Genomic DNA, 23,568 nt, shown 5'->3' on the forward strand with positions numbered 1-23,568 from the left:
TGAGAGACAAAGAAGTAGTATATCTTCGTACTAGGAAAGTGGAAACTTTTACCACTTCTCTGTCATTCAACAGCAAGTATAATAAATATTACTGGATATGCCTATAATGTTGTATAGTTCCATGCTGACTGCCAAGTAATGTGCTAAAAATTTTATTTCATTGACTATCAGAAGTTTTTCATATGCCGATTACCAAAATGCAGAATGTTATGTTGAAAAATCGCTGGTTTTTATGTGAATGAAGCGAATTCGATTCATAACACAGTATATTCTCTGCTTTTCTTCAACATTCACAGAGTGCTAATTTTAGGACTAAGCACTGCTGGGAACCCTTCTAGCATACACTTTACTCATATGCAACTGTTGATGGATGATGTTCTCCACAGATCCTACACTAATTTGGAGCTGTGCAGCTAGCTCTTTGACAATAATAAAGTGTTCTTCTAGGATTAATGCTGTGCCTCAATTTTTGTAATTCTCTCTTCTGTTACAGATGTTGCTGGGAATCCTGGGATTTCTTCTTCATGCACTGAGATTCTTCCAGATTTGAATCGTTTATACCAATGTGTAAAAACACTAATTCAGGCAGTTTTCGTGAAAAACAACAGCCACTTCTTCGTGGATTGTTTTAGGTATTTTCACTTGCAGAAAGAAGAACCAAATCACTGATCTGTATTCCACTTTATCCATTGTGATACTTTAGTTCATTCAGCACTGAAAATAAAAGAGCTGTCATATTGAACCAACATTTGTGAGGTTGCTAAAAGGATTAAGGTATGAAACAAAAAAAAAAAAAAATCATCTCTCTATCACAACTACTTCTGGATGAATACAAATCTTTTTTATCCCTCCCCCTATCTCTGTGTGTGTGTGTGTGTGTGTGTGTGTGTGCGCGCGCGCAATATCCAGATTTCTTTCCGACCGCTCACTGCAACTTCAACTTCTCAACTAAAACTGGCATTCCCCATGGTTCAGTTCTGTCTCCAACTCTTTTCTTCTTATATATTAATAACCTTCTTCCACTGACTGGGAATTGTATCCATAATTTTGCTGATGAAAGCACACTGCATTCCACCTTTTAATTTGAGAAATCTTGAAAGTGGAATGCAATGAGCAATTCAACTTTTTGGATATCCACTACCAGTTCCTTAAATGCTGATCTCCAGGTAATTCCCAAATGGAACAAAAATAACTTATTTGATTTCAATCCTTCTAAAACTCAGTCCTGAATTATATCTTTCAAAAAGGATTCTTCTGCTCCTATGCCTATTTTTGATAAAACGCAGATTTCTAGACAAGATCACATATCTTTATTAGGGATTACTCTGACTTCTACTCTCGCTTGGCATAAGCACATCATAAATATTGCTTCTTCTGCATCCAAAAAAACTGGGTTTTCTCTTTCACTCTCAGCATTACTTTTCTTCTAAATAGCTACTCACTCTGTACAAATCTCAAATCCAACCTACCATAAAATACTGTTCCCACATGTGGGAACAGCAGATATTTAAAAGTGGTAAACAACAGGTATCAAAGTATTATTCATAAAATGTAGTCATTCAAAGCAGTATATGCCAGATTGACAAATGTTCTCCACATCTGCAATGTGGGAGTTTAGCACCCTCAACAAATAATGTGTGAATGAGATGGCTGCCCCATGTGCAGTCAGAATAGGAAACTATAGTGTTATGCCATTATTATTGGCTTAATCTGGTGCAGCTATCTCCCCATAATATTTGCCAATGTGCAATACACTGACAACAAGAATGTTGGTTTATAGTCTGCCTACAGAACCAAAACACCATGATCAATAAGAGGCTCTATCATTTGGCTGCCTTGTCAACTAACTTAATCCCTCTAATTCTAATGATCGGAATCCAACAAAAATTAATCCAATCAAGAGAGAGCGAGAGAGAGAGAAAAGTTGTGTGTTCTACATAAAACAGAGTGCAAATTACAATGAGTTTTCTACAGAGAAGATAATATACTTTAAGAACCAGTATATATGCATTTAATGTTTGCAGCACATATGCTACATACAACAGGAATCTGATGTGATGCATTCATAAAAATTGCTCAAGAATTCCACCAGTTATACAATCTGCTGGTAAATTGATGTTGCTGTAGTGAATTTTCCCCCATTTCCAAATAAAAGGCACAAGCTAGAAAGCAGATAATCCAAGTGGAAGAGGATTCTTAGGGGAAAGGTGCAACATGACTGACTGTTGTGTGACCATTACTAACAGTAACTCTAACATCACAGTATAGATAAACACAGATTCCAAGGTAAATTGTAAGGATTTCCATTTAAGTGTATATTACAGCAAACGCAGCTGTCTATGTGATGAGGGTGGTTGTTGTTTTGGTTTTATTGTCACATCAGCAACTAAGGCTATAATGCACCAAATCCAGGTTATATGAAAAAGCAGCTTAATATTTCAGTGACTTAAGGAATTAGGTCACTAAGTCAAGATAAATATGTAAAAAATTTATAAACAATAAATTTTACATATGTAAAAATATTTAAACATTTTAAAACAGCTGATAAATTGAATTGTTGGATAAAATCTGAATGAGTGTATATAAAGCGGCAGTCAGAGAGGTAAAAGCAGTAAAATATAAATGATGTTTGTGCCTATAAAGTGAATACTTGGATAAAATATGGCTTACAGTTAAAAAGGTGTCGCATTGCTAACACATAGCAGAGTCTTCTGCCCTCAGAAGAAATGAATGGGTAAGATGACTGTGTCCTATGAGGAGGTGAGCAAGAACAATTTCCTCTTTACGGTTCCTGCACACACACTAGACTGCCACAGTTTAATTACAGGCTTTATCTGATAGAGCTTGTTTATGACCTGCATGTGATGAGGGTGGCTCACTAGCTTCAATAAATAAAATATAGATCAGAGGTACAGAAGGCACCAGTAATGTGAGAGAGAGAGAGAAATTGGTATCAAAGACTCTCACACTCTCTCTCTCTCGTATATGCTTAAGTACGTTAGTTCGGTTTGTTTGTTTGTGTTTGTTGTTTGGTTTTTAGGAGCATTAGCAACTAAGGCCATATTACTCCAGGGATATGCGGTGGTCATTCCCTGACCTTCCCGCATCCTCCGTATTTGGTAGTCACGGGCTGGAACCCTGGTCTAATCAAGAAGCGTGTGCTACGCACTTCTGCTCCTGCCTACCTGGCTACGGAAGCGCCTAGTCCAGTTTAGATCACACCAATGACATAAGCAACGAGCAAAAAAGCTGGAAGAATGTTTATGCCTTCTGTACTTTGTCCATTGTAGATGAATTTGCTTGGAGGTTAGCTTTTGATCAAATATAGCTCCTAGAGACTTTTACTCCTCATTGAATTGGAACAGTGTTTCCAACTGATGTTAATTCAGGGTTGTGGAAACCTAAATACATTATCTTATGCCCATTTACTACAGCAGGAGGTGATGATGGTATGCCTTAACCGACTTTGTACAATGTGCATATTGTAAGACCAGCAGAAAATATTGAAGTTGCCAATTGAAGTTGCAAATATTGAAGTTGCCATTGGTAACTGTTGGCAGTAGAAGTTTTAATAAAGAGGGATGTTGCCCCAGTCCAAACACAAGGTTTTTTTAAAATTTGAGATCTCCAGACTTGGGAATATCAATGTTTTTTCACACTAATAACTGATCTGATTTGATAAAGACAATTAAGTGGTTGAATGTGGGTCTAAATGTCAAAACCCACATTTAACAGTATGAAAGATATTTTCCAAAAATAAACTCTTTTGTTTCACATACCATGCCACCTGAAAATTCATTATTGGTTTCCAGACATAATATAGGCAAATAGTTACTCATAATCTCTGGAAAAGCCAAAATGATCCTCTTGTGCCAAGGGATCCACCCCCCCCCCCTTTCAAGAAATATTCAATTCTATACAGCAAATCCTGAAAAACAGCACCTAGTATACAAGAGGTGATCATCCAGGTGTGAACCAACGTAAAATTCTGGTTCGAGAGTTCAAACTGCAAAATCAAAGAATTTTGAGCTACTGGGAACAGAAGTTTTTGAAAAATTGTGCTGTTTTATTTACTTAATTAGCATATTAAATCATATTCGATAATTATAGAATGGGATTCACTATAGTGCGGTTTATAATCTGTGGCAGCGATTGATAATGGGTCATATATGGCTGACATTTTCCTAAAATTTTCTAGAATGATCTCCACAAATTTGCATCACTCGTTTATGCTAGATCTTTCTCGAAAGCTTATATAATGTGAATATGTACTATATAATACACATACATATGTGCATATGTATAGAATAAGTATTCACAGCACTTACTTCCAAAGGTAGTCTAAGTTCAGCTTCTTCTTAAGCACGGGTATATCCTTTTTGTGATTTTTTCCCTCACTGATCCCTTTATTATGAGTGAAAAAAAAGTAAGTGGAATGACACCAAGCCAAAGCAACATAAATGGTTGAAATTAGAAGAGAACCTTGAAATCATCAAATGACACGAAGAAGGCGCTTTGTTTGCCAAACTTGCACGAGACAAAGGAATAAATGAATCATCTATAAGAACTGTAAAAGAAAAGAATCAGTACAATGAGTATGGCATAACTACCAACTCTTTTGCCTCGAAAACAATCGTAAAAAAAAAGGAGCTCTCTAATGGTAAATATGGAATTCATTTTGCTGAATTCATTCAGTCTGCTATCGATATGGATAGAAGATTGCACTCAGAAGCAAATCCCATTAAATCAAATGGAAATTTAATCGAAAGCTATGAGTCTTTTCAACGCACTTAAAGAAAATGTAACGGAAGAAAATTATGGAGGAGGGACAACTGATGAAACATTTTCGGCAAGTCGTGGTTGATTCTTTCATTTCAAAAAAACACTTGGGGATTCATAATGTCCACATTGTAGGTGAAACTGCAAGTGCAGACAAAGATGTTGCCAAAAAATTTTCCTAAAGAATTTATAGAAATTATCAGAAACAGCGGGTAAAAAGATAACCAAATTTTTAACGTTGATGAAACAGATTTGTTTTGGAAAAAAATGCCTTCTAGGACTTTTCCATCAGAAAATGAAAAAAAACTCAACCAGGATACAAGGCATCAAAAGATGGGCAGAAATGCATCGGAGATTTTAAACTAAAACCCATGCTTGTGTATTGTGCGGAACTCACCCCCCCACCCCCTGAGCACTTAGCGGTTATGCAAACAAGGCTTTCCCAGTTGCTTAGCATTCAAATAAAAAAAGCTTGGGTAACGAAACCTTGTTTGAAGGCTGGTTTAAAACTTACTTTTGTCCTGCAGTCAAATGTTACTGCAAAGAAAACAACATGGATTTTAAAGCTTTGTTGTTATTGGATAATGCACCAGGGCATCCAACCAGACCTTGTGATTTTAATGAAAATGTCAAAATTCATTTTCTTCCACCCAACACAACATCTCTACTGCAACCAATGGAATATCAAACCGTCTGTTCCAGTGGCTTTGAAAGAAACCTATGATAGCATGTCACTGCTATTAAATGCCTTAAACTATAAGTAATATTGTTGGAAAATCCGTGGTGATTTAAAGGTAATCCTTCGCTTTATTGCTTTGACTACAGGGTGGTTTTACCAAGTATTGCTGTTTCCTGTGTTTATGGGATAGTTGAGCAGTAGAACATCATTATATTGTGAAAGAATGGCCCATCAGAAAAGAATACATTCCCAGGAAACCCAAAATCAAATGCACACCTTTCGTGAAACCCGAAATGGTGCTTCTTCCACCTTAGCGCATTAAGTCGAGTCTCATGAAAAATTTTGTAAAGCTATGGACAAAAATAGTGAAGATTTTGAGTATTTAAAAAGCAAGTTTCCAAAAGGTGATACAAAGTTTAAGGGAGGACTATTCATAGGTGCACATATTAGACAACTCATAAAGGATGAAACTTTTGAAACTAAACTCAATGCCACTGAATTAGCTGTATGGAAATCCTTCAGAGCTGTTGTTAGTGAGTTTTTAGGGAATACAAAAAGTAAAGAACTGTAAAGAGTTGATAGAAGAATTGTTGCATAACTATCAAAAGTTAGGATGCCGAACGTCACTGAAGATACACTTCCTACATTTGCACCTGGACTTTTTTCCAGACAACTTGAAATCTGTCAGTGACAAGCAGGGAGAACGATTCCACCAAGATATCCACACTAGTAGAGCAGAGGCATCAAGGACGACAGATCCAGCAATGATGGATGACTATTGCTGGTTTCTGATAAGAGAGGACCATTCTCATAACAGGAACTGTAAGTAGTAGTATGATTTTATATTTTTGCCTCCACTTTTGTGGGTTAATTGCTTACTTAAATCCAAATGGTGTCTATAAAGTTTAATATTTGTAAAATAAGAAGAGAAATTTACCTCAATATAGAACGCAGAACACTTCTGTATGATACTCTCCAGAAATCAAATCGAAAAACTTACATTAGAGTAACAAATAATTAAAAATCAATTTAATGCAATTAAAAATAAGAAAATTAATTAAAAGAATTGCAAAACGATTTTCCTTCCTGAAGCTGACAATGCTTTTGGACCCTATGTCATGATCACAGGAATGAAACTTACTGAATATGGTTGTGCATGAAACTTAAATAGGGATTATTAGTCTTCGCGCATGCGTGCAAAAGCCCACGAATTGGAGATCATATAGGATGGACGAACATTAACAGAATTTTTGTGTAATTTAATTTCTACGGTTTCTGCAATTAATAGTCACATATAATTACGTCGTACACTTAAGTATTTTGGCCTCGGCCTAGTTAAAAAAAAGTGTTTTTCGTTAACAGCGTGAAAGGCTAATTCTGACGCTGCTGAACGAGAAGCACGAACTGAGGCCGCATGTTGATTAACACGAATATTCAAAGGAAAACGCGTCGAACCCTGGTAAGCCAAGTTGCAGTTACCGCACGAAATGTTATATACCAGATCGTTCATTTGTGTTGTGAATGAGGAAAAGACTGAACAATTGTTCAGTATAGTGTGTAATTTCCATATTGGCCTGGCCACAATTTTAAATTTGGTATCTTTAATGAATCTGTTAAGCTGTTTATGCCACTGTTCAACATATGGAACAGAAATAAAGTATTTTTTGATATTACTGGTTATTGTTGGTTGGTGTAGTATTTTGTATTCTATCCTTAGCTTGTACCCTAATGCGGTTTATTGTAGCAAGGGGGATAACCCTTGATTAAGAATCTACTGGTGAATATTTGTATTTCTGAGCCCAAAGCCGATTCCATCATTGAATATTTGTAGGCATTTAGAAATTGATTAAAGATAATGGAGAGTGCACAATTTAAATGTGCTACTTTTCAATTAATACATTTAGCTCATTTTACTTCACAATGTTATATGCATGGCCATTGAGCACAGTGCCCACACATGCTGCTCTTCTCTGTGCACATGTATGAAGTGTGTCCAAAGAGTTGGTAATTGAATCAGTCTATGGGACATCCATACTAAGTTTACATGCTCCAAGGCTTACAGGAGGTTACAAATTCATGGGGAAAGTTCAAATATGCAGTTTATGAAGGAAATGACCTGGATTTGTAGGCCTTTATAGTACTATTTCAGTAGCAAATTCCTCTACGGTTAACTGCCCATCAATTTTTATAGTAAATATATTCCCTTAAAGTGTGCTTTGGAATGTCATTTGGAATGCCAAATATACTTGCATGTACACCAATGCTAGGAATTTGGTAAATAAATTTGATGAATTTGAGGCATTGCTCAGAACATCAAAGGGAGATATTGTTGGGGTATCAGAGACGTGGTGTCACACAGATATAAGGAATGCAGAACTGGAATTTGGGAAGTACAATGTGTACAGGAAGGATAGATAGGAAGGGAGGAGGGGTTATACTATTAGTAAGAAACACAAAATCCAAGGAAATGAAGCCAGTTGACATCGCTGGGTAGTGCAGTGTCGAGTCAGTTTGGTGTGACATAAGCATTGAGAGATCAAAATTGAGAGTAGGAGTGTGTTATAGGCCTAATGACTCTGATGAGTATAATAAGGAACTGTACAGGGAAATAGAGTGGGCCATTAAATCAGAGAGTCTTATAATGGGGGATTTTAATTTCCCAGATATTGACTGGAATTTGTGGGTTGGTCATTCACACACTAGCAAGGCTTTTGTGGATTTACTGGATGATTGTTTTCTACATCAGCATGTTCGGGAAGCAACTAGAGGGAGTAGTACTCTTGATCTGATTAGCAGTAGTGAGTCTTCATGCATTAAGAATCTGAAGGAACCAATAGGTGGCAGTGATCACAGTGTGCTGAAGTGGGATTTACTCAAAGAGGTAACTACCATCAGAGATAAGAGGAAGGGTTTTTGCTTTCGTAAAGGTGACTACGGTGGTCTGAGACAGTATTTAAATTCTATACGGTGGGACCAACTGATGATGTTACCAACAGCAAATTAAAAAGGGGAAGCATTCAAAGAATATCTCGGAAGCTACTAGGTTTACATACCAACTAAGAAATATTGTTCGAGATTTAGGGCTAAATGAATGTCAGATGAACTAATGAGACATGTGAGAGAAGAAAAATGCATGGGATGCATATAAATTAATGTGTGACATGGAAGCCTATGATAGATATAAGCTGGTCTGTAACCAAGTCACAAAGGAGATTAGGCAAGCAAAGGCAGATTGTGAGAAATCCTTGGCAAAGGATGCAAAGAAAAATAACAAAGAGTTCTTTACCTATGTAAACTTTAGAAGGAAAGGGATGAATCAGATTGGTCCACTGGATATTGATGATCCTGCTCATGTGGCTAACAAACTAAATGAGTATTTTGCCTCTACATTCACCCATCAGGAGTTATTCAGGGAGGGGAATGCCAGAGGTGAGTTAAACTCTGGCAGTGAGATGGATGATTTTGTAATAACTGAGAGGAAAGTGGAGGAGAAATTGTTGAAGATAAACATAAAAAAGGCACCTGGGGTGGATGGGATCTATCCAGTTATATTAAAGGAGGCAGCAAAGGAAGTAAGCAAACCCTTAGCCATAATTATGAGAGCTTCTTTGGACTCAGGGGAGGTACCCATGGACTGGAGATGTCTAAATGTGACCCCAATTCACAAAGGAGGATCAAAGGGCAACACAAGTAATTATAGACCTGTTAGTTTAACTTCTGTTCCAGGAAAATTAATGGAGGCACTGGTTAAAACAGCACTGCAGGATCATCTACACAAGACTTCAGTTACAGCTCTGACACAGCATTGTTTTGTTAAGGGAAAGTCTTGCCTGACAAATTTGATTGGATACTATGATGTGGTCACAAAGGAACTGGATGCATTGAATGACTTTGATATCATATACAGTGGATTCCAGTTATTTGGGCCACCGGTTAATCGGGGCAGCCATTTATTTAGGGCAAATCTTAAAAAACAGAACCCAATCGAGAAAATAGCCAGGGTTTACTTCGCTTAATTGAGACAAAATGCCATTTTACTGGGGCAGGAGACCGCAGCACTGAAGATTACCCTACGATTGTCTCTGACCATACATGTAGTTCAGTCGGATTTGTGGAGGTCACAACCATAAAACAATAAAAACAATTAGCAGTCACCTGTTTATTGGGCTTTTTTGTTAGTGAAATCTATCATAAACTGATAGTAAAGTCGATCTTATTGAATTTGCGCTAATACCGACAGCTGGAATTCTGTGGGTTATTATGGTAAAATGTGTTTATACTTCTATGGAATCTTCAATCATATAAAAAAAATAATTTTCAGAATCTGGTCTTCATTCCTATTTTTAAAGCTTCGTAATTTGTTACTCCGTTCTCACTTGAACGTTTCGTGTTACTTGCAATTTGTGTACCGTGTTCTTTGTTATTGATTGCTTATCTTTTTACTGTTTTAAACTTTAACTCCCACCCACAAATGACAGTGAACAGAAATGGCAACAAGTTTAGTTAGTATGTACATATTACAGTACATATTAATTCTTCCGATTATCACGTATATTCTTCCGAATTTCACGTATCATTTAATTTTTTAATTGGTAAGGTAATAAAGGGTAAATTTGTACTTAATATATCTTTTATAGCCTGTGGATAACATTCCTCCTATTTTCGCTAATTAGAATCGCAGTTTAATTGAATTAAAATTCAATTCACAAACGTGATCACAATGACCAGCGCTTATTACACATTGTATAGTGAACGGTACTTTACAATGATGACTCCATCGTAACGTGATTTGATTGTACAGTGAACCAATTGTAAAGAGGGGGGCATTGTATTTTTAACTATTTACATGAAACTTCGGATAATTGGGGCAGCCGCTTAATCGGGCCAAAATGCACTAGTCCCGATGTGTCCCAAATAACAGGAATCGACTGTATTTGGATCTTAGAAAGGCTTTTGATACTGTTGTACATGGAAGACTGCTGCACAAATTGGAGCAGTGTGGCACTGGAGGCAAATTGCTGCTATGGATAAAGGGATGGTTGAGTGGAAGAAGAAAGAGAGTGGTAATCAATGGACACTGCTCATCGTGGACTAATGTTATTAGTGGAGTCCCTCTGGGTTCAGTATTGAGTCCAGTGTTGTTTTCTGTATTTATAAATGATATTGATGATGGTATATCAAGCTTAATGTCTAAGTTTGCAGACGATACGAAGGTTGGCAGGGTTGCTGCTGCTGCAACAGGATCTAGAAAAGTTGAGCAGATGGGCTGAGAGGTGGCAAATGAAATTTAACATTGACAAATGTAATGTACTACATATGGGAAGCAGCAACCCCGGAGTGACGTATCAACTCTGTGGTACTACACTGATAGTGGTATAGAATGGAGGGCATAAATTCAAATTGAGGAAAGACAGAGGTAGGATAGATGTGCGGAAGTTTGCCTTTAGCCAGCGGGTAGTTGGTTGGTGGAACAGACTTCCATCCTTTGTTGCTGAAGTTGATAGCCTAAATAAATTTAAGGCTGAGCTGGACAGGTACTTGGAATGAACGGAGGGGTGAAATGGGAGCGTGTTTTTTTTTTTTTTTTTTTGGCTGATGCTGCATAAGCTTGCTTTCTTGCATCATGTGCCTCTACTAATGCTAATAACATTGAGGGTTCCCTACTCTTTGGGGCCTCTACTTTTAACCACAGCTTTGTGATTTCTGGGAAATCCTTGATAATACTAGTTGAAGAACAGTTTCAATTATAACTCCAGTATTTCCTGATGGACTATTACTTTCTTCAGGAGTGGGGTCAAGTTTTCAGTTACTGCCCTATGCAGCTTCACTAAAATTGAGTTGTGCATCAGGCATTGGTCTCAGTTATAGTGTTTTCATTTTTGTTGAGCAGTCATGGCAGGGGCTCTGTCCTAAGAACCTGCATGTAAGTGAGAGCTTGATCATTTTGCTTGGTTGTAAGTTGAAAATTAGTCTGGACGATTTGATTTTCCATATAATGCTCAGTGATTTTCTCTACTCGGCTCCAAATATCAACTATTTTTAGCCTTACTGCAAATGTAATTTGATCTGAATTTGCAGCCATTAATTGTCCTAAGTGCATCTTGCATTGGACTCTACATCCAACGGACTTAAACTCAATATGTCTATATCAGAAGTTTTCATCATTTATCAGTGCACTTTTGGCAAATCATTTATTTATTGTAGGTCTCCCACTTCACTTAGCAGTCTTGCCAATAATTTAATGGACTTTTTGGCATTTTAATTGATAGGACAGGTTTAAAATTACCCTTATCCTCAGCACTAATCACCACCAGCTGATTAAGAGTCGCCATTTCATACATGGTTGCAGTTTTATCTGCTGTGCTTCTGTCGCAGAGTCAACATATCAGTAATGTACACACAGGATTTAAAATAAAAATACCCAAAAGTGTGAAAGAATTGTTGCTGTGCTGGGACAAATCCGCTGGTGTATTTAATATACATTAAGCACAATGGAAAGCGTTATACTCAGCAGAACAAAGGAGGGTGTAAAAAGGGGGATGCACAAGTAAGATTGCTATGCCTAACAACAGAGCTACTGTTAAAATCATAAATCCCAGCCTCATTTTAAGAAGGATGTAGAGCTAATATTACTTAATATTAACAGAAATAATAAAAACAGTACTTCTCAAAGCTCAACAGGAAAAGTCTGTGCCAGGTATAACTGTGAAAACAATCGCAAGAGCAACAATAGTCAACACAGTTTACACATAAAGACAAAAGAAAGCAGTCATAAAATTGCAGAAACTCAAACAAGACTAAAAAAAAATAGTCTTACCTGAAAGATCTTTAAAATCTGCATCAGATAAGACTGGAATGACAATCCATAGTGAAGTTTGCCCTAAAAAAAATACAGAAAGGACAGAGAGGACCTAGGAGTGGGGTATGCTCTTAATTAAGAAGCACATAAAATCTAAGACAGGGTACACAGTTGACATGGGCGGCCAGTGCAATGTCAGTCAGTTTTGTATAACATAAACACTGGGAAAACAAAAATGAGACTGTATAAGTGTGTTTTACAGGCCGAATGACTGTAATAAGTACAACAAACAACAACTATACAGAGAATGTGGGGGCGGTAGATTAAAATGTTTTATAATGGGAAATTAACTTTTCAGATATTGACTGGAATTTGTGGGTTATTCACTGAAATGCTAGCAATTTTTGTGGATTTATTGCATGACTATTTTCTCCAGCATGTTACAGAGGCAACAAGAGAGACCAATATACTTGATTAAATTATCAGCACTGAATGCAATAAAAATCTGCACAAAAGAACCTAGTAGTTCTTTTTTTGTGCAGATTTAGTGTCACAGTGTATTCATGTGGGATTTACTTAAAGATGTAATTACCATCGAGGGTAAAGGGAAATGTTTTTGCTTTCTTAAAGGAGACTTAAGTGGTCTCAGATAGCTTTATAATTCTTTACAGTGGGACCAACTAATAACTTTACCAACAACAACACTAAACAGAAAACATTCTGGGAAATATTCATAGAAGCTACTAGACATTTCATAACCAACCAAGAAATACTGTTCATGGCTTTGACCTAAATGAAGTCAGCTGCTAATTCAAGGTTATTAGTGATCTCATCTTTTCCAATACATTTTTCCAGCATTTCTCAATTGCTGTTGAGCTTACTTGCTCCCATGCTAGTCCAATATAGTATGCGTATTTCAGTGTTAATGTTTTCAGAAATTCTAGAAGTTGAATTTCAGAGTTCACAACACCAGCAAGTAGCTCACCATGATAATAGGCTTTGAAGGCTCAAATATACCCTGATTCACAGGTTGAATTAGTGCAGTTGTATTCGTTGGCAGAAATGCAACTCTGATCTTGCATTCTTTCAATTTTTCAGGACATCAGCCAAAGGATGAGCTGGGCTGTGATCCAACAGTACAGAGCCTTTTTTTCAAATTTTTTGTGTAAAGCAAGTAGTATCTCACCAATGTTACAAACTCACTTTCAAACGTGAAGCAAAAATATCACTAGTCATCCAAGCATTGGCACTATTTTTATAAATGAAATGTAGAGATTTCATGTTGACGTGCTTTAAGCAGCAGGAACTTGGACTTTTACCAATGCACAATGGTTTTAGCTTATGATTTCCAGTATTGTTTGCATTCAATACTGGATGCAATCCAGTATTGAATGCAATTCAATTGCAAACAGTAATTCGTTGTTATTTTTCATGTCCGCTTTGTTGGATGCCATTTTAATATTCAGTGGCTTGTTCGGGGGAAGTTTATAGTACAGTGCTGTTCTGTCACAGTTGTACAACTGTTCATCTGCAAATTCACCATCTTAAATCACATTACACAGAAATTCAGGAAATACTTCTGGTGCAATGTCACCAAATGCTGATTTGCTTACAAGACTAACCTGGGATGTGCCAGGACAAACCTTCCTTCTCCAAAGTCACCCTTCAGAAGCTTTAAATGTGTTATCATCATCTCTAACAAGTAGCTTATGAAATTTAACTGCCTATGCTTGCTTTCTAAATTATCCCATTTAATGGTAATCCACTATGCTTCTGTAAAATCACTTGTATAAGCATTTGTCCACATCACTGTTTTCACAGTCTAATTTTCTGTCTTTGAAAGACTAATTCATCTTCTATGGGGTCTAAGAATGAATGCAATTTTTCTACCTCTTTCATTGAACTGCAGAACGTTCCTTCTAAAATTCCACATTCGCAAAATACACTGCATTTCATTTTGCCACTCTTAACACTTTTGACAATCTTTCACTTTTCTTCAACTGTATAATTTTTTCCTATGGTGGCCATTACTTTGCCATGTATTTATTTCTGATGCCCTAGAATTTACTGTGTTTTGAGAAAACTATATCAAAACCAAACTATCCAGCCTATCATAATGCCAAAGTGAAGTCACGTGATTTCTCCATAAATCACTTGTCAGTTCATGTATATTTTTGTCTAGTTTAGCCTTTAGCAGTTTTCATTATTCTAAATGAACTTTCTAGTCGAAGAAAGGATATCATGCTGTTGTTTACAAAAATTTACTTGTATCTAATGTAACAGAACTGACAAATGGTAGCTATATTCCCCTCCAAAGGTAGCTATTTGTAATTAGCATTCCAATGATATGCTCTTTTATTGCATCAGTAGCTGAGGGGAGAAGCTGTGTGTCTACGGTAATAAGTCTCTGACGAGTCCTGTTTGTTTACAAAAATTACTCTGAACTGAACACTGAATATATTGAAACGAATATACAGCCAATTTTTAGCTAATTTTCCTTCTTGGAAGTACAATAGATACGAGTACATACAATATTCACATTTTCCAGTTTCTAATATGAAATTGCTCATTTTTAAACACGCTATTTTTTTTTTTTTATAATTCACTTGGGGTCTGCTGATTACACCCATAGTATATCTGAAACCGCAGTAAAAAAGAAAAACCAAAGATTATACTTACATCACTCAATACAAATCAGACTTACCCTTAAAAGATTTTCATATTCTATAATTTTTTCCTTCTTTCCTTTTTTAGGCATTTTGGAAGACTTTAGCTCATCAAATACTTCATTTACATGTATATATTCACGATTGCCACTGGATATTTTTTGCATTTTTTGTTCCAAAAAATTAACAAAATATGGAGACTGTACAAAAGTGGTGCCAGCAGAGCGGCACAGTTTGTAAACTTTTTTCTGAAGATTATTTCCATTACCTTCTTCTTCCTTGACATGTTGCAGACACACAGAAATAAACTAGGAAAAAATTAACAAAAAAAAAATTAATGGCTAATCTCGTTATAATACTACACTTTGTATATACAGTCAGGTCTCCATATTCGCGGGGTTATGTGTCAACACTTCCCACAAAAATCTGTACTCTTGCTCAAATAGCCCCAGATGTTTTCTACATATGCCTAAACACTTATGCAGCCATTTACATGGTTAGATTACATTAACAGAAAAATTACATTACATTTACATTTACAGAAAAATGTTTAAATGTGTTTAAAAGGTTTTAATTGTGTTTTGCAATAATGAGTAGCATTTAGACACGTTTTGAAAATACTGTATCAAAATTTTATTACATAGTTAAGAACAAGGCACACAACCAGGGTATTCACCACAGGATTCTGAGACCTGTGGTGAATCTGAGACCCCTACTACCCCTCAGTAGTAGGGGTCTCAGATGCTGGAGAAGCAGGATTGGCTGATGTTGAGACTTCTGCATTGAATCCTGGCATTTTCTTCCATCTCATTGGCATTGAAAACCTGTTCAGGTTTATATCCCTTCTCCTTGATGAACTTCTTGAGTTGTGCAGGGTAGGCCTTAGCAGCCTCATGATTAGCTGAAGCAGACTCAGCTGCAATCTTTACATTACGGAGTGAATAACACCTCTTGAATTTCTGGAACCAGCCTTTGCTGGCAATGAAAGTAGTTTCTGTGTGCTGCTGGTCCAGGGGGTTAAATCTGTTGTAAAGATAGAGGGCCTCGGCAGAAATCATACCAATATTCACAGGCAAGTTTCTTTTCTTGTGCTGATCTTGGATACAAATGAAGAGTGCATTCTCCATTTTTAACACCACTTTATCACGTACATAAGCTGCTTATTTAACAGCTTCCACCACTTTGCGCTATCTCTCTGATCTTGTTTCCTTATGTATCGTATGGTACTTTTGTTGATACCAAATATGCAGCCTACAGCTGCATATGCTAGATCTTCTCAACATTCATCTAGAATCCGCACTTTCTCATTCAAAGCCATCAATTTCTTGACGCTTTTAGGCTTTTGTCTGTCACTAAATGCACTTCGGAACCCATGGGTATTCACATAATAACAGTTAATATTTTAAGACCAGTAGCCTAAAGCGGACACACACAAAGGTCACAAGCCATGCCACTCTGATTTCACTCACTGGGTGAATGCAGCAAACAACATCCAAATTTTTAATATGGTAAATTGGGTGACCGCCAACAAGAAAACACAAATCTGCAATATTGAGACCCGACTGCATATATAATATATAATAAAATATAACTATAAACTTGCAGCAATAATTTTAATTATTATGAGTTTTTACATCAAGTTAATAACATCGATCTGTATTTTAAGAAAAGTTCTCATGTTTTACTGCTGATAAGGAATCGAAACTACATTTTAATGGAAATTACCTAAGTTGTTTGATATTTGTTCTACATCAGAATTAAAAAAAAAAAAGTGAAGGTGCTTCTAGTTTATTTAGTATTTTTACAAATAGGTTATTTTTATATATAAATACTGGAAAAAATGCATAAAAACATAACTATCAAAGGTACACCCTCCTGTCAAGCACAGATGGCCACAAACTGATTGGGTTAAACTTGTGCCTTTTTGATTGGCATCCAGCAGTAGTTTGCCATTAAACTGATATTCCATTCTCCTTTTTTTCTCTTTTTCCATTTCTTTTCATTCCTTTTATATCCTGATGGAACCTTTCCTCCTGCCCTTCACTTATAGGACTGACGTAGCCCAGTGGTCAGGAGCGAGAGTGCATAGCATGCGTTCCTTCAGTGGACCAGGGTTCAAGCCCGTGACTACTAAATACGATAAATAGTTGTATTGACGATTTATTATAAACTCTACTGACCTGATTGTCGTGCCGGAGTATAATTAATTAACTATCTAAACTATTAGTTGAGATGAGATTGCAAGGATACCTTGACACTCACATTGCAGACATGGTTTTCTGAACTTAAACACCATGTCACATATACTCCAGAGTCCTGAGCTGGATATCATCATTCTTCTCTTTCTTGGTGATTCCCTTCTACTTCTCTCTCTCTCTCACGGTAATGCAGAAATTTTTTTTTTTTTTTTTGTTTTTGGCCGGTGCAGCATAAGCCTCAGGCTTCCTTACACCATAGGGCTAATAATAATAATCTCATAATCATTTTTACTGTTTCCAAAAAAAAAAATTGACTATGGCTAATAACAATCTCATAATCAGTGTGTTTACTGTTTCCAAAAAAAATTGCCTACTACTGCATTTTTAAATCCAGTCCAAGTGTCTCTTTCAGTTTGGTTCAGAAATTCTTCAAATAGAAAGCCTTGCAGAAGCTTGCAGATTTTAGGTCCAACAAAAATTTGTTTCGATTTTTTTTTTTTGTATGCAACAGATGTGAATTTTAGCATTAGTAGAGGCATATGTTGCAAGAAAAACAAAAAAAAAAAAAAAACACTCCCATTTCACCACTCCGTTCGTTCGAAATACCTGTCCAGCTGAGCCTTAAATTTATTTAGGCTATCAACTTCAACAACAAGGGATCGAAGTCTGCTCCACCAACCAACTACCCACTGCCTAAAAGCAAATTTCCACACATCTGTCCTACATCTGTCTTTCCTCAATTTGAATTTATGCCCTCTGAGGTGATTATTCTGAGCAAGAGAAAGAAATCCCATTGGCATTGAGCATGCTCAAACCATTCAAGGCTTTATACACCTCTATCAGATCACCTCGCCGGTGCCTAGTCTCCAGACACTGTAATTTGCAAAACTTAAGCCTTTCTTTGTAAGAGCAACCCTTTGTTCCCTTCACTAATCTTGTTGCCCTTCTCTGTACTCATTCCAGCAGCTCTCCGTCCTACTTGAAATGAGGCCTCCAGACCTGTATACAGTACTTAAGGTGTGGCCTGACCATCGCCTTATACAAGGGAATAATCACCTCCTTATCCCTGCTAGAAAAATTTCTTTATATCATTGACAAGGCACCATGAGCTACTCTTGCAGCCCATCTGCACTGCTCAGAGAACTTCATATCTGACTGCACAATTACCCCCAGATCCTTTTCATTCTCTACCACTGTCAGTGTAGTACAAGAGTTGATATATTGCTCTAGGGTTACTGTTTCAAATATGTAGTACTTTACATTTGTCAATGTTAAACTTCATTTGCCACCTCTCAGCCCATCTGCTCAACATTTCCAGATCCTGTTGCAGCAGCGTACTGTCATTAGTGTCCTTAACAACCCTGCCAACCTTCATATCATCTGCAAACTTAGACATTAAGCTTGATATACCATCATCAATATCATTTATAAATACAGAAAACAATAATGGACCCAACACTAAACCCTGAGGGACTCCACTAATAACATTAGTCCACGATGAGTAGTGTTCATTGATTACCACTCTCTGTCTTCTTCCCCTCAACCATCCCTTTATCCATAGCAGCAATTTGCCTCCAATGCCACACTTCTCCAATTTGTGCAGCAGTCTTCCATGTGCAACAGTATCAAAAGCCTTTCTAAGATCCAAATATATAATATCAAAGTTATTCCCTAAATCTAGTTATTTTGTGACTGCATTATAGTATCCAATCAAATTGGTCAGGCAAGACTTTCCCTTAACAAAACCATGCTGTGTCCGAGCTATAACTGAAGTCTTGTCTGGATGATCCTGCAGTGCTTCTTTAACCAGTGCCTCCATTAATTTCCCTGGAACAGAAGTTAAACTAACAGGTTTGTAATTACTTGTGTTGCCCTTTGATCTTGCTTTGTGAATTGGGGTCACATTGCATCTCCAGTTCATGGGTATCTCTCATGAGTCCAAGGAAGCTCTCATAATTATGGCTAAGGGTTTGCTTACTTCCTTTGCTGCCTCCTTTAATATAACTGGATAGATCCCATCCACCTCAGGTTTCTTCCTTATGTTTATCTTCAACAATTTCTCTTCCACTTTACTCTCAGTTATTACAAGATTATCTAGCTTACTGCCAGAGTTGAATACATCTCTGCATTCTCCTCCCTGAATAACTTCTCACGTGTGAATATAGATGCAAAATATTCATTTAGTTTGTTAGCTACCTGAGCAGGATGATCAACAGTTGAACCATCGATATCAAGTGAAGAAAATCCGATTCATACCCTTCCTTCTAGAGTTTACATAAGTAAAGAACTCGTTGCTGTTTTTTTTTTTGCATCCTTTGCCAAAGATTTCTCATAATCTGCCTTCACCTGGCTAAATTCCTTTGTTCCCCTAGGAACACACAAGTGCCATACAGACCTTTGAAGTTTGAAGTTTGATAAGTCCGCTGTTGCTGAACATTTTTGGGAAAGAGAGCACCAGTTCTCCCCAGAAAATGTTGTCATCCTTAATCGGGCACATAGGTTCTGGGACCGAAAGTGGCTCGAGAGCTTGTGGATTTGCTCATCCGATAAGAATACTATGAATAGGGATGGGGTGTGCAGCTTCACCCCCTTTTTGATCAAAAGATGGGCGTTTCTGTTCACCATGTTCCCGAGCTGCTTCCGGTTCTGGGGCATGTGTAGGAACTTTTGCTCATGCGCCTGATTAACCACGTGTGCCGTGAACCTGATACTTAAGGATGTGCTGCGTAAGCATTATTTCTTGTTGAGAAAGGAGGCGGACACCCCCGAAAGCTACAATTACAATTTTATAGTTTAAATACAATAAAATATATAAAGTAAAAGCATTAAAACTATTCAGGCTTTATTCACAATCAGTGATTGTAAAGAGATTATGTTACAGTATCCTCTGTATTTATATATACAGTATTGAATTATTTTAACGGTTGGTGTATTAATGTAATATCGTGAATATGAACCTTCCAACCTCAGAGGCCTTTTTGAAGATAATGTTAGGAATAGTGGAGACATGGTGTCATCATACATAAGCAGCGGCGTAACTGTGCCAATGCAGTGCATTGAGGCCCACGACCAAAAGAGGACCCACAGCCTTCCTGCCCAAAACAGAAAAAAATTTAATTGAGCAAAATTGTAAGTTTTTTAGTTATGTTTATGATAAAATTTACTGTCTACGAAGAATAATTTTTTTCACACAAAAAAAAAAACTATTATTCAGAATAAGTGTGAAAAGTCTAAAGGATAGCAATCTTTCAAACACTTTTCCGAGGGCCAACCGAGAGAGTAGACTATTTATTGACCATTGAACAGGCCTCTAAGGAGAGGTTCCTTTATAATCATCAAGTTGAGTATGCATCTATTCCTAGGTAAAGAGGCCTATGTGCTATGGATTCATTCTGTATAATCTATTACGTAGCACAGAGCAAAATGGAAAGTAAAATAAAATAAATGACAGGTTTAATGTTAAATAGTAAAACAGAATATGTTAAATACATAGAGTACAAAAAACTTTCAGTTATTATGTTAACCTTCATCAGTTGAACTGAAAGTTTAGGAATGTAGAACTTAAGAGTGTGCAGTGCCAGTCATGCACAGTAAACTGCATGATGTAACAACTAACTGTTTGAAGTTGAAGCCTGTGGTTGTGATGTACATGAATGTTGCCAATGTTTGTTAGTCGTGAGAATGGTTGCCTCAATAATAGGGTGAACACAACATCCACTGCTTCTGTTGACAAAAAGTATTAGACCACGTGATGTGCCCGAATCTCTGGAGATAACTACCAACAGGTACACAGCACAGCCATGGGTTCCAACAGTTAGTTTAGTCACGACAAACATCACGATGGAAGAATTGGAGGGTTGCGCATTTACGAGTATGCCAGATATTATTACCTTTTGGTGTCGCTATGTGGATGATGTGTTTGTAGTTATCCCCAGAGATTTGGGGGACCAACTCAGACCACCTCAACTCTCTGTCGCCTTTCATAAAATTCACCATCGAACTAGAGCTGGACAATACCCTATCATACTTAGACACACTTGTCAGACATGAAGGCATGTGCTTGAAGACAACAGTCAATCGCAAGCCAATGTGTGCTGGCCAATTTACCAACTACAGGACAGCACACACGCTCAGCCATCTTCTTGGCACTGCACAGACCTTGTTAACTGGTGCCTGGACCCACTCTTAATTCTACGGATGAGAGGCACACCAAGATTGCTAGGGTCAAGATGGCTCTTGCGAGGTGTGGCTATCCCACCAGTACCCTAGACAGGTGTGACCTACAGGCATGTGACCACATAGTGACCAACAGGAACATTCAAGGTAATGACTCTAGTGCGAGCGCCTTTATCACATACTACCTGAACCTATCACAGCAGGTTTCTAAGGTCCTGAAATCTCATGGGATAAGGTGCGTACAGTTCCCGGGCAGGAAATTGTAATCCCACATCTCTAGAGTGAAAACACCAGTTCCCACCTTACTACAAAGTGGACTAGTCTACCACATTTCTTGCAGTGACTGCACTAGTTGCTACTTCGGAGAAACTGGAAGAAAGCTCAGCAAACATATCTCAGAACACGAAAGAGACATCCACTTAGCGGACATAGAACACTCTACCATTGCTGAGCAGTTCTGGTCAATCTGACACGACACTGACCCATGCTGCAGTCATGGTTGTCGATCGGTCTTGCCATTACTGATGCCGCACCTGGTTGGAGTTGTTGCACATCACGTGCTCTAATACTCTGGTCAACCGAAGCAGTGGATGTCGTGTCCCTCCTATTATTGAGGCAACCATTCAAGAAGAGTGTGCTAAGCACTGCTGCTCCTTCCCACCTGGCACCTGTGAGGGGGAAGGCTGTATGAAGTAATGAAATTTTTGAATATGGCGTACACATGGTAAGAATATACCCAGATCTTTGACATAATGGGGCCTCGACAATGTACCCCATATACACACTACTCGGACTCCCTCCAGTCACTATCTAGCAGAGTAGAGATAGCAAGATTATACACTAGCTGATCCAGAAGCCTCCTAAAGAGTTACCAACAGGTTCAGTCTGGTGTACTAACTAGCATCCGGCCTGCGAACACCATTTTAGAGCTGTACCCTCGAAATGTAAGGAAGATCGGATCTCGCCATGATGTTCAACATAAACTCAAAAGTCATTAGTCATACTGCATGACGGAAGAGATGGGGAAGGTTGGACCGGAACTTATCTCTGGAGACTAAACATGGGTTCCACCCCTTCAAGCCTCCAATAAGTAAAGTGGTGGTATTGTACTGGTTGATGAGAGTTGTTTACCAACATCCATTCACTGTCCAACTCCAACCTTGCAATAGTAACTTTTCCTCTTCCTTGATTATCCATTCCACTTCTGTTCTCTGAAAAACATTTCTTCACCTGCATTCCCAATAATTACAATATGCAGAAATTCAAGTTTAATGTCAACAATCATTTAAAACTGACAAGAATGATTTTCTTCTTCATAACAATGTGCCTATTCACAAAAGCATATACTGTTGTTTATCAAGTAAATACTGAATGTCATTATAAGCAGGATTTTCTCCCCATATTGCGGTGGCAGGTCTGTACCACAGCATGTTCCCTGAATAGTTTTATAAATATCACAGAACATCAGCATTACAAAATTTCATGTAATTACACTAAATGATATTATGTAACAGATTCCACCTAACAGTAATATATATTTCTGCCCCTTTGGTGCAGAAATACAGGGTATCTCAAAAATACAAGGCATAACTTCAGGAATGAGTTCCTCATATGTAGACAATAAAAATATTTTATATCAACATAGTTCCGGAAATGCTTGGTTCCCGATTTATTAACTGGAATGTCTTATCTCCCACAGGTGATTTGATTTCCTTCATCACAAGGTACTGACAGAATCTGGTGGTTTTCCATTCCAACCATGTACTCAAATCAGGAGCAAGTGGATATGCACCTTACGTACGGTTTGGCGGACGGCAATGCCTGGAGGCTCGTCATTTGTACCACAAAAGGTTCCCAGAACGAAGATGTCCAGACAGGAAAACGTTTGAAGGTATCCATCGCCGCCTTTGTGAACGTGGGACCTTTACACCTCGTGCTGCCGACAGAGGATGACCAAGATCTACGACTCCTGAAGTCGAGGAGATTTTTAATGTTGTGCATGCGACTCCTGGAATCAGCACACGTAGAATAGCAATGCAACTGGCTGTTAAATGTAGGGCATGGGAATAGGAGTAAGAGGTTTTTACAGGAGTAGGAATAAGGAGTAACAAAATATATTTGTTACTCCTTTATTCCTGTTATTACATTGTACATGCAAACACCAAAAAACAATTTTATTATATTGCACTGTCTAATTTAAATTTTAAATTTTTATCTTTTGTTTTAGGTAATATGAATTTGTAAGCCTGTTAAAGTTAATTTTGAGATAAA

General features: G+C 37.5%; 1 protein-coding gene across 3 annotated transcripts in view; it reads right to left on the bottom strand.

The window, feature by feature from the left end:
- Positions 1-23,568, bottom strand: part of LOC150087144 (death domain-associated protein 6-like) — a 226,337-nt gene that overhangs the window by 198,689 nt on the left and 4,080 nt on the right. For 2 of the 3 annotated variants that reach the window (XR_016546873.1, XM_090371848.1), the window contains exon 2: positions 14,962-15,231. The exons of the other annotated variant lie outside the window; for it this stretch is intronic. Coding sequence is in view for 1 of the 2 variants with exons in the window: in XM_090371848.1 (XP_090227974.1) it covers positions 14,962-15,231 (270 nt within the window). In the remaining variant the exon portion in view is untranslated. The remainder of the gene's footprint in view (positions 1-14,961; positions 15,232-23,568) is intronic. 3 annotated transcript variants of the gene reach the window in all.

This window comes from Mastigoproctus giganteus, chromosome 4 (genome assembly GCF_048544385.1).
Source record: "Mastigoproctus giganteus isolate SK-2022 chromosome 4, ASM4854438v1, whole genome shotgun sequence".
Taxonomy (NCBI): domain Eukaryota; kingdom Metazoa; phylum Arthropoda; class Arachnida; order Uropygi; family Thelyphonidae; genus Mastigoproctus; species Mastigoproctus giganteus.